The sequence below is a fragment of the Pristis pectinata genome, chromosome 11 (assembly GCF_009764475.1).
Source record: "Pristis pectinata isolate sPriPec2 chromosome 11, sPriPec2.1.pri, whole genome shotgun sequence".
Classification (NCBI taxonomy): Eukaryota; Metazoa; Chordata; class Chondrichthyes; order Rhinopristiformes; family Pristidae; genus Pristis; species Pristis pectinata.
In genome coordinates this window covers 610,274-622,725 of record NC_067415.1, presented here as the reverse complement: position 1 = coordinate 622,725, position 12,452 = coordinate 610,274, and the positions used below count along the sequence as shown (strand labels likewise).

The window sequence follows — 12,452 nt, the reverse complement described above, 5'->3', positions numbered from 1 at the left end:
TAGCGCTGGAGAGGGTGCAGAGAATGTTCACCAGGACGTTGCCTGGGATGGAGCAGTTCACTAATGGGGAGAGATCTTTGTATCTTCATTAGCCATGGGTGAGTTACCAGAAGACTGCAGGGTGGCTCATGCCCCTTTATTTACAAGCCAGGGAACTACAGGCTGGTGAGTCTAACATCAGTGGTGGGAAAGTTACTGGAGGGGATTCTGAGAGACAGGATCTGACAGTATTTGGAAAGACAAGGACTGATTAGGGACAGTCAGCATGGCTTTGTGTGTGGCAAATCATGTCTCATGAATGTTACTGACTTTCTTGAAGGGGTGACAGGAGGATTTAAAGGGCAGGGTGGCAGTCATGGTCTAGATGGATTTTGATGAGGCCTTAGACAAGGTCCCACGTGGTAGGCTGGTCTGGAACGTGAGATCTCATGAGATCCAGGGTGAGCTGGCCAATCAGATACACAATTGGCTTGGCAGAAGGAGGCAGAGGGTGGTGGTAGAGGGTGTTTTTCAAACAGGAGGCCTGTGACCAGTTCACAAGATCACAAGATCACAAGATAAGGGAGCAGAAGCAGGCCATTCGGCCCATCGAGTCTGCTCCAAGGAAAAGGGAAAAAGAAATGGGGTGGGAAAAAGAGAGAAAAAAAAAACTATTCTAATCCCATTTGCCAGCCTTATCCCCATATCCCTTGATACCCTGACTATTTAGATATCTGTCTATCTCCTCCTTGAACACCCCCACTGATCTGGCCTCCACTGCTGTGCGTGGCAAGGAGTTCCACAATTTCACCACCCTCTGGGTAAAGAAACTTCTCCTCATCTCTGTCTTGAAACTGTACCCTCTAATTCTAAGATTGTGCCCTCTGGTCCTGGACACGCCCACCAAGGGAAACAGCCTAGCCACATCTACTCTATCCTTACCTGTCAACATTTTAAATGTCGCTACGAGGTCCCCTCTCATCCTTCTGTACTCCAGCGAGTACAGTCCAAGAGCCGACAAACGCTCATCGTACTTAAGCCCTTTCATTCCTGGAATCATTCTCGTAAATCTCCTCTGAACCCTCTCCAACGTCAGCACATCCTTCCTAAGATGCGGGGCCCAAAACTGCGCACAGTATTCCAAATGAGGCCTCACTAGCGCCCCGTAGAGCCTCATCAACACTTCCTTACTTTTATACACTATACCTCTCGAGATGAATGCCAACATAGCATTCGCTTTCTTAACCACCGATCCAACCTGGTGGTTAACTTTTAAGGTATCTTGTATAAGTACCCCCAAGTCCCTTTGTACTACCGCACTATCAATCTTCTCTCCTTCTAGATAATAATCTACCCGCTTATTTCTACTTCCAAAGTGTACAACTGCACATTTCTCAACATTGAATCTCATCTGCCATTTTCTTGCCCATTCTCCTAAACTGTCTAGGTCCCTCTGCATTCTTTCTATTTCCTCTATGCTCCCTACTCCTCCACTTATCTTGGTGTCATCCGCAAACTTAGCCACACAACCATTTATTCCATCATCCAAATCATTGATGTACAAGGTAAAAAGGAGAGGCCCCAACACCGACCCTTGCGGCACACCACTAGTAACCGGTAACCAACCAGAACGAGATCCTTTTATTTCCACCCTTTGCTTCCTGCCAACCAGCCAATTCTCCACCCATTTTGCTACCCTGCCCATAATTCCATGACCTCTCATCTTATTAATCAGTCTCTTGTGAGGCACCTTATCAAAGGCCTTTTGAAAGTCTAAATACACAACATCTACCGCCTCTCCCTTATCCACCCTACCTGTGATTTCTTCAAAAAACTCCAATAGGTTGGTCAGACAGGACCTCCCCTTCACAAAACCATGTTGACTAGGTCCTATCTTGCCTTGCGCCTCTAGGTATTCGGTAACCTCCTCCTTGAGGATAGACTCCAATAATTTTCCCACCACTGACGTCAGACTAATAGGTCTGTAATTGCCTTTGTGCTGCCTCCCACCTTTCTTATATAACGGAACTACATTCGCTACCCTCCAGTCCTCCGGAACCATGCCAGAATCTATCGATTCCTGAAAAATAATCGCCAACGCCTCCGCTATCTCCACAGCCACCTCCTTCAGAACCCGGGGATGCACCTCATCCGGTCCGGGAGACTTATCAGCCTTAAGCCCCTTTAGTTTTCCAAGCACCTTCTCCCTATTAATCTCAATTGAACTCAGCTCCAATTCGTGAGACTCCTGACTAATGGGCACATTGCTTATGTCCTCCACGGTGAAGACCGATGCAAAATATTCATTCAATTCCCTTGCCATCTCACTATCATCCATTATAATACCTCCTGCACCGTTATCAATTGGTCCTATGTCAACCCGTGTCTCTCTTTTATTCCTTATGTATTTAAAAAAACTCTTAGAATCCTTCCGAATGTTGTCCGCCAGCTTCCTTTAACTGTTGTGTGCTGCAGGGATCGGTGCTGGGTCCCTGTTGTCTGCCACGTACGTTAATGATCTGGATGAGAATGTACATGGTATGATCATTAGGTTTGTGGATGACACCAACATTGCTGGTGTGCTGGACAGTGAAGAAGATGTCTAAGGTTCCAACAGGATCTGGTCACCACACTATAGGAAGGGTGGCTCGGTAATGGGAGACAGGGTGTGATGTTAGAGGGTTGATATTATGGTCAGTATTCCTTGACCAGTGGTGTACCACAGAGATCGGTGCTGGGACCTTTGCTGTTTGTTATACATGTTAATGATTTGGATGTATGAGGTATGATCAGCAAGTCTGCAGATGACTAGGGTGGTGGAGGTGTTGATAGTGAGGAGGGTGGCTGGTCAATGTGATCAGTTGGTGACAAGGGCAGAGCAAAGGCAGGTGGGATTCAGTGCCGATAGGTGTGAGCAGTAACCAAGGCTGTGAGGTGTGGAGCCGAGTGTTTCTGGTCAAACCTGAACTGGACACCAATGGCATGCTGGCCTTCTGCCTTCACCTTCCTACTCTGGAAGCAGCCACCCTTCCCTCAGCTGCTGGATTTTGCACCTTTCCCTCGCCCAGCGAAAGCTGCCTCCTTGCAGCTTGAGCTCCCGATACAGGCATCCAAGCTACTGACGAGGTTCTGCTACTGATGGGCTGAGTTGGAAGTAGCACCTTCTCTGCTGGGACCTCACCGTTGGCAGCTGCTGTCAGCAGAAGCTGGTCTAGGCTCTCATTGGTGATGGAACAAACCCAAAGGTTGTCAGGTGGTTGCTCTGTTATCAGCTCTGGAACCCAGGTGATCTCCCCACTCTCATCAGCACGGCTGTCAGCCAGTATGTCTCCAGGTCTCCCCTCCGACTCTGCATCCTCCACTGGCAAAACATCTTCAGCTAAATCGACAACACAATCATTCAGTTTATGAACAAAGAATAAAATCCAGCACAGGTACAGTGTGTTGGGTGTACCAGGGAGGGCAGTAAGTGCAGGCAGGTACTGCAGGAGACCCCTATGGTCACTCCCCTCTCACTCAGGTACACCACTGGGGGGACGGGACCTCTCCAGGGAATGCAGCAGCAGTGGACAGGTCTGTGGCACCACAGTTGGCCCTGGTGCGTGGCAGGGGAGGGAGGTCCAGGCGAGCAGTTGTGGTGGGGGATTGATTGGTGAGGGCAGCCAGACCCCAGGGCGGTGAGCTGCCTCCCTTGTGCCAGGATCAGGGATGTCTCAGAGTGGGCACAGAACATTCTGAGGGCAGCCAGAGGGTGTAGTACATGTTGGCCCTCACGGCATGGGTAGAAAGAGGGATGAGGTCTGCACAGTGAGTTTAGGGAGTGAGGCAGAAGGTTGAAAAGCAGGACCTCGAGGCTGCTAATCTCAGGATTACTCCCTGTACCACATGCTGGTGAGGGTAGAGAGAGGATGACTGTGTGGCTGGTGTGGGGGGGGGAGGGGGGAAAGGGGGTGGGGGGAATGAATGTGTGGCTGGTGCGGGGGGGAGGGGGGATGAATGTGTGGCTGGTGCGGGGGGGAGGGGGCTTTAGGTACTTGGGTCATTGGGACTGCTTCTGGGGCAGGCGGGACGTATACAAGAGGGTCGGCTTGTACCTGAACGAGGGGGACCAACATCCTCAGAGGGAGGGTTGTTGGAGAGAGTTTAAACTAATTGGGTGGGGGGGGGTGGGGCGGGGGCGGGGGGGGGGGGGGTTGGGGTGGGGCTGGGAGGGTGGGGCTGGGGGGGTGGGCTGGAGCTGGGTGGGGTTGGGGTGGGGCTGGGGCTGGGGGGGTTGGGTGGGGCTGGTGGGGTGGGCTGGGGCTGGGGCTGGTGGGGGGGTGGGCTGGGGCTGGGGCTGGGGGGTGGGGTTGGGGTGGGGCTGGGGCTGGGGGGGCTGGGGGGATGGGGTGGGGCTGGGGCTGGGGCTGGGGCTGGGGGGTGGGGTTGGGCTGGGGCTGGGGGGGTGGGCTGGGGCTGGGGCTGGAGCTGGTGGGGTGGGGCTGGTGGGGTGGGCTGGGGCTGGGGCTGGGGGGGTGGGCCTGGGGCTGGGGCTGGGGCTGGTGGGGGGGGTGGGCTGGGGCTGGGGCTGGTGGGGTGGGCTGGGGCTGGGGTTGGGGGGGTGGTCTGGGGCAGGGGGGTTGGGGAATGGGGAGAATAGGCAGTGCAGTAGGTGGGGAGGAAAATGCGGAGGATAAATGCAGCAGGTGCAGTGAGGGGAGCAGACTGAGGGAGGTGAGGGAGGCTGGGAGGCTGGTGGGCTTGATGGCCTTCACTTATGTTGTACAACTCTATAGAAATATCTCCAGTGCTTTATGATAAATCCCAAGATGACCTTTCTCCAGCAAGAGGAACCACGTAAAGAAATCCAGTGACAACAAACCCTTGTGACACTGGAGGGGGCAAAGGCAGATCCAGAGGAGGTCACAGTGAAGCTCTGAGGTGCAGCCAATGCTGGGGTTCTTGGGCTGTGAGTGCAGGGATAGGACTGGGACAAGTAGGGGGGTGATGGTGAAGCGGTGTAGGAGGGAAATGGTGCAGTCATCTGGTCAGGTGGTCGAGAGGATGTGGAGGAATAGTTTACGACCACACTGGATGTCCCCATGGCCTGGAGCCATTTGGGCCCAGTGACCACAGTGGGAACCTGGTTGGAATTGGGAAGCTCACATTCAAGGATTGAAGTCAGAATGACAGCATCTGTCTCTCTATCCAAGGAAGGACGTTGACGAGTAGGGAGCCGTCCAGTGAAGCTTTACCAGACCACTGGAGTTGGGCAGGTTGTCTCACCGGCAAAGGTCACACCTGCTGGGCTTGTATCTAGGGTTTAGTTGGGCAAGATGGGACAACAGAAACAGCTGAGGTCCTGAGGGTTGTGACAGGGTGGGTGTGGAGAAAGTGTTCCGTCTTCTGGAAGAACCTAGAACTGGGTCACTGCAGATGCTGAAATCTGGAGCAACACACATAAAATGCTGGAGGTACTCAGCAGGTCAGGCAGCAGCTGTGGAGGGAAATGAACAGTCCTGATGAAGGTCTCGACCCAAAACGTCAACTGTTTATTTCCCTCAACAGATGCTGCCTGACCCACTGAGTTTCTCCAGCATTTTGTGTGTGTTGCACTGTTTAAAAGTACAAGTATTTTTCTCTTGGAGGGCAGTGAGTCTTTGGGACGCCCTTCCACAGGGGATGGAGGGATTGGAGTCTTTAAACAGTTCTCAGGCTGAGGGAGGTAAGCAGGCAGGTGAACGGGGACTGGGGGTTGATAGGGAGCTGGAGTGAGGGGGTGGGGACACACTGGGGAAGTTGAAGGGAGAAAGAGAGAGAGGAGAAGCAAAACCTGACCCACCCTTCCTGGCTTCCGAAGGAAATCCAATCCAGGAAAATTATTGTTGTGCCGAGGATCCCATTCCCAGGGTTGGGAAAAGGCACAGTCTTTTCTAGAGAGACGCCGCGACGTCGCCCCCCCCCTCACTCAAACCACTCTCAACCCACCTGTGCCCCAACTCTCAATCCAACTCCAGATCTAACCATTCACCTCATCCCTCCATCCCTCCCTCCCCTGCCCCACCACATCCCTCCCTCCCTAACCTGCCCTCCTCATCCCTCCATCCCTCCCTCCCTAACCTGCCCTCCTCATCCCTCCATCCCTCCCTCTCCTGCCCCCATCCCTCCCTCCCCCGCCCCCTATATCTCCATCCCCTGGCTGACATGCCCTCCTCCACACCCAACACCCCCTCCCCACCCACTGTAATCCCAACCCACTCCGACCTCTGCACCACACCCCACCTCCCCTTCTTCCCTCCAGAACCTCCACTGAAACTCCCCCCCAACAGCCTCAGGTCTCCCCCCTCCGTCTCCAGGACCTCTCCCTGATCCCCTCCCTTGGACTGCCAGCCATGTCCCTGAGCTCCTCCCTACCTGAGGCTCCCAGGATGTCCTGTTCCAGCCGTGGTCCACCACCAGCCTGCAGCACTCCCATCCAGATCCTGGCCTGCTGGTCAGGGTCGACCAGGAGTATCCAGGGAGTGGGGGAGTATCGGAGCAGGGTCTGTGTGATCAGGATGCTGACTCGGGCTGTGGCGTTGACCGGCAGTTTGATCCGATTCCACTCCAGCTGCTCGCGCAGGGAGCTGAGGATGTCCAGGAGCAGGAAGTTGTTCCGGCTGGGAATGCCGGGATCCGTCGAGCCCTCTGCTTGGGATGAGGCCGGGTTGTCAGCCAGTTCCTGCAGCAGCTCCTGCCGCGCATCCCGGAGCTCTAGCTGCATCCTTCCGCTGTAACAGGCCACCTTCCATTTCTCCAGCAGCTCCTGCCTCGTCTCCTCCACAAAGGGACCCAGGTAAATGACAGCGGCGGCGGTCAGCAGCCCGTCACCCAGAACCGTCACCCTGCGGTCCCGGGACTGCTGCAAAGCCTTGTTCCAATCCGACTGGTGAGGGTACAGGGCTTGGATCAGCTCCTTGCTCTGCTGCAGCTCCTGCTCCTGATGCCTCATCTCAGCCAGGCTGGTGTCCTCCTGCTCCCTCAGTCTGCGCACCAGGTGCTGCTCTTTCTGCTGCAGCAGCTTCAGGACATCGGTGTCACCGACATCCATCAGCGACTCCGTGTCCGACAGGTACCCCTCCCCATCCTCCCGCAGCAGGTCCATCAGAACCTTCTTCCTCTCGAAGGCCTGCTTCCTGAGCAGCCCCAGGCTGCCCTGCACCTCGTCGATCAGCGACTGGAACTGGTTGATGAAGATGGGGCTGTATTCACGGGCCACCACGGCGTGGTAGTACACTGCCCGGATCCACAGGCTGAATGACTCCACTGCCCTGCTGGCCCCTCGCACAATGTCCGGCTGAAGTTCACGCCTCAGGATGATGTTCCCCAGTGTCTTGAAGATGTGATCAGGAATGTTGTCCTTCTCATAGCACTCCAAATCCTGCACAGGAAGGGCAGGAAACGTTCACTCCCTGATATTTCATCTGAGAGTTCTCCAATCACACGCTGATTCACCTTCCTCCAAACCTTCCCTCCCCTCTCACCCTCCCCCTCACTTACTCAATCCCTCCCTCCCTCACCCCCTCCCTTACACCCCTCCCTCACCCTCTCCTTCCCTCCCTCCATCCCTCACCCTCCCCTCTCACCCCCCCTTCCTCACCCTCTCCCTCCCTTACTCAATCCCTCCCCCTCCCTCACCCCCTCTCACCCTCTCCCCACATCCTCTCCCTCCCTCCTCCCCCTCCCTCACCCTCTCCCCACATCCTCCCCCTCCCTCCTCCCCCTCCCTCACCCTCTCCCCACATCCTCTCCCTCCCTCATCCCCGTCCCTCACCCTCTCCCCACATCCTCTCCCTCCCTCCTCCCCCTCCCTCACCCTCTCCCCACATCCTCTCCCTCCCTCCTCCCCCTCCCTCACCCTCTCCCCACATCCTCTCCCTCCCTCCTCCCCCTCCCTCACCCTCTCCCCACATCCTCTCCCTCCCTCCTCCCCCCTCCCTCACCCTCTCCCCACATCCTCTCTCTCCCTCCTCCCCCCTCCCTCACCCTCTCCCCACATCCTTCCCTCCCTCAATCCCTCCTCCCTCACCCTCTCCCCACATCCTCTCCCTCCCTCCTCCCCCTCCCTCACCCTCTCCCCACATCCTCTCTCTCCCTCCTCCCCCCTCCCTCACCCTCTCCCCACATCCTTCCCTCCCTCAATCCCTCTTCCCTCACCCTCTCCCCACATCCTATCTCTCCCTCCTCCCCCCTCCCTCACCCTCTCCCCACATCCTCTCCCTCCCTCCTCCCCCCTCCCTCACCCTCTCCCCACATCCTTCCCTCCCTCAATCCCTCCTCCCTCACCCTCTCCCCACATCCTCTCCCTCCCTCCTCCCCCTCCCTCACCCTCTCCCCACATCCTCTCCCTCCCTCCTCCCCCCTCCCTCACCCTCTCCCCACATCCTCTCTCTCCTCCTCCCCCCTCCCTCACCCTCTCCCCACATCCTTCCCTCCCTCAATCCCTCCTCCCTCACCCTCTCCCCACATCCTCTCCCTCCCTCCTCCCCCCTCCCTCACCCTCTCCCCACATCCTCTCTCTCCCTCCTCCCCCTCCCTCACCCTCTCCCCACATCCTTCCCTCCCTCAATCCCTCTTCCCTCACCCTCTCCCCACATCCTCTCTCTCCCTCCTCCCCCCTCCCTCACCCTCTCCCCACATCCTCTCCCTCCCTCCTCCCCCCTCCCTCACCCTCTCCCCACATCCTCTCCCTCCCTCCTCCCCCTCCCTCACCCTCTCCCCACATCCTTCCCTCCCTCAATCCCTCCTCCCTCACCCTCTCCCCACATCCTTCCCTCCCTCAATCCCTCCTCCCTCACCCTCTCCCCACATCCTTCCCTCCCTCAATCCCTCCTCCCTCACCCTCTCCCCACATCCTTCCCTCCCTCCTCCCCCTCCCTCACCCTCTCCCCACATCCTCTCCCTCCCTCATCCCCCTCCCTCACCCTCTCCCCACATCCTCTCTCTCCCTCCTCCCCCCTCCCTCACCCTCTCCCCACATCCTTCCCTCCCTCAATCCCTCCTCCCTCACCCTCTCCCCACATCCTCTCCCTCCCTCCTCCCCCCTCCCTCACCCTCTCCCCACATCCTCTCTCTCCCTCCTCCCCCCTCCCTCACCCTCTCCCCACATCCTTCCCTCCCTCAATCCCTCCTCCTCACCCTCTCCCCACATCCTCTCTCTCCCTCCTCCCCCCTCCCTCACCCTCTCCCCACATCCTCTCCTCCCTCCTCCCCCCTCCCTCACCCTCTCCCCACATCCTTCCCTCCCTCAATCCCTCCTCCCTCACCCTCTCCCCACATCCTCTCTCTCCCTCCTCCCCCTCCCTCACCCTCTCCCCACATCCTCTCTCTCCCTCCTCCCCCCTCCCTCACCCTCTCCCCACATCCTTCCCTCCCTCAATCCCTCCTCCCTCACCCTCTCCCCACATCCTTCCCTCCCTCAATCCCTCCTCCCTCACCCTCTCCCCACATCCTTCCCTCCCTCCTCCCCCTCCCTCACCCTCTCCCCACATCCTCTCCCTCCCTCCTCCCCCTCCCTCACCCTCTCCCCACATCCTCTCTCTCCCTCCTCCCCCCTCCCTCACCCTCTCCCCACATCCTTCCTCAATCCCTCCTCCCTCACCCTCTCCCCACATCCTTCCCTCCCTCAATCCCTCCTCCCTCACCCTCTCCCCACATCCTTCCCTCCCTCCTCCCCCTCCCTCACCCTCTCCCCACATCCTCTCCCTCCCTCATCCCCCTCCCTCACCCTCTCCCCACATCCTCTCTCTCCCTCCTCCCCCCTCCCTCACCCTCTCCCCACATCCTTCCCTCCCTCAATCCCTCCTCCCTCACCCTCTCCCCACATCCTCTCCCTCCCTCCTCCCCCCTCCCTCACCCTCTCCCCACCCTCTCTCTCCCTCCTCCCCCCTCCCTCACCCTCTCCCCACATCCTTCCCTCCCTCAATCCCTCTTCCCTCACCCTCTCCCCACATCCTCTCTCTCCCTCCTCCCCCCTCCCTCACCCTCTCCCCACATCCTCTCCCTCCCTCCTCCCCCCTCCCTCACCCTCTCCCCACATCCTTCCCTCCCTCAATCCCTCCTCCCTCACCCTCTCCCCACATCCTCTCTCTCCTCCTCCCCCTCCCTCACCCTCTCCCCACATCCTCTCTCTCCTCCTCCCCCCTCCCTCACCCTCTCCCCACATCCTCCCTCCCTCAATCCCTCCTCCCTCACCCTCTCCCCACATCCTTCCCTCCCTCAATCCCTCCTCCCTCACCCTCTCCCCACATCCTTCCCTCCCTCCTCCCCCTCCCTCACCCTCTCCCCACATCCTCTCCCTCCCTCATCCCCCTCCCTCACCCTCTCCCCACATCCTCTCTCTCCCTCCTCCCCCCTCCCTCACCCTCTCCCCACATCCTTCCCTCCCTCAATCCCTCCTCCCTCACCCTCTCCCCACATCCTCTCCCTCCCTCCTCCCCCCTCCCTCACCCTCTCCCCACATCCTCTCTCTCCCTCCTCCCCCCTCCCTCACCCTCTCCCCACATCCTCTCCCTCCCTCATCCCCCTCCCTCACCCTCTCCCCACATCCTCTCTCTCCTCCTCCCCCCTCCCTCACCCTCTCCCCACATCCTTCCCTCCCTCAATCCCTCCTCCCTCACCCTCTCCCCACATCCTCTCCCTCCCTCCTCCCCCCTCCCTCACCCTCTCCCCACATCCTCTCTCTCCCTCCTCCCCCTCCCTCACCCTCTCCCCACATCCTCTCCCTCCCTCCTCCCCTCCCTCACCCTCTCCCCACATCCTCTCTCTCCCTCCTCCCCCCTCCCTCACCCTCTCCCCACATCCTTCCCTCCCTCAATCCCTCCTCCCTCACCCTCTCCCTCATCCTCTCCCTCCCTCCTCCCCCCTCCCTCACCCTCTCCCCACATCCTTCCCTCCCTCAATCCCTCTTCCCTCACCCTCTCCCCACATCCTCTCTCTCCCTCCTCCCCCCTCCCTCACCCTCTCCCCACATCCTCTCCCTCCCTCCTCCCCCCTCCCTCACCCTCTCCCCACATCCTTCCCTCCCTCAATCCCTCCTCCCTCACCCTCTCCCCACATCCTCTCCCTCCCTCCTCCCCCCTCCCTCACCCTCTCCCCACATCCTCTCCCTCCCTCCTCCCCCCTCCCTCACCCTCTCCCCACATCCTTCCCTCCCTCAATCCCTCCTCCCTCACCCTCTCCCCACATCCTCTCTCTCCCTCCTCCCCCTCCCTCACCCTCTCCCCACATCCTCTCTCTCCCTCCTCCCCCTCCCTCACCCTCTCCCCACATCCTTCCCTCCCTCAATCCCTCCTCCCTCACCCTCTCCCCACATCCTTCCCTCCCTCAATCCCTCCTCCCTCACCCTCTCCCCACATCCTTCCCTCCCTCCTCCCCCTCCCTCACCCTCTCCCCACATCCTCTCCCTCCCTCATCCCCCTCCCTCACCCTCTCCCCACATCCTCTCTCTCCCTCCTCCCCCCTCCCTCACCCTCTCCCCACATCCTTCCCTCCCTCAATCCCTCCTCCCTCACCCTCTCCCCACATCCTCTCCCTCCCTCCTCCCCCCTCCCTCACCCTCTCCCCACATCCTCTCTCTCCCTCCTCCCCCCTCCCTCACCCTCTCCCCACATCCTCTCCCTCCCTCATCCCCCTCCCTCACCCTCTCCCCACATCCTCTCTCTCCCTCCTCCCCCCTCCCTCACCCTCTCCCCACATCCTTCCCTCCCTCAATCCCTCCTCCCTCACCCTCTCCCCACATCCTCTCCCTCCCTCCTCCCCCCTCCCTCACCCTCTCCCCACATCCTCTCTCTCCCTCCTCCCCCTCCCTCACCCTCTCCCCACATCCTCTCCCTCCCTCATCCCCCTCCCTCACCCTCTCCCCACATCCTCTCTCTCCCTCCTCCCCCTCCCTCACCCTCTCCCCACATCCTCTCCCTCCCTCATCCCCCTCCCTCACCCTCTCCCCACATCCTCTCCCTCCCTCCTCCCCCCTCCCTCACCCTCTCCCCACATCCTTCCCTCCCTCAATCCCTCTTCCCTCACCCTCTCCCCACATCCTCTCTCTCCCTCCTCCCCCCTCCCTCACCCTCTCCCCACATCCTCTCCCTCCCTCCTCCCCCCTCCCTCACCCTCTCCCCACATCCTTCCCTCCCTCAATCCCTCCTCCCTCACCCTCTCCCCACATCCTCTCCCTCCCTCCTCCCCCCTCCCTCACCCTCTCCCCACATCCTCTCCCTCCCTCCTCCCCCCTCCCTCACCCTCTCCCCACATCCTTCCCTCCCTCAATCCCTCCTCCCTCACCCTCTCCCACATCCTCTCTCTCCCTCCTCCCCCCTCCCTCACCCTCTCCCCACATCCTCTCCCTCCCTCCTCCCCCCTCCCTCACCCTCTCCCCACATCCTCTCCCTCCCTCCTCCCCCCTCCCTCACCCTCTCCCCACATCCTCTCCCTCCCTCCTCCCCCCTCCCTCACCC

At 59.4% G+C, this 12,452-nt stretch overlaps 1 protein-coding gene across 1 annotated transcript in view; it reads right to left on the bottom strand.

The window, feature by feature from the left end:
• LOC127576103 (dynein heavy chain domain-containing protein 1) overlaps positions 1-12,452 on the bottom strand; it is a 94,076-nt gene that overhangs the window by 35,487 nt on the left and 46,137 nt on the right. Inside the window, exons 22-23 of the mRNA XM_052026488.1 lie at positions 6,373-7,378; positions 3,161-3,358 (exon numbers count right to left, since the gene is read on the bottom strand). Coding sequence (XP_051882448.1) covers positions 3,161-3,358; positions 6,373-7,378 — 1,204 coding nt within the window. The remainder of the gene's footprint in view (positions 1-3,160; positions 3,359-6,372; positions 7,379-12,452) is intronic.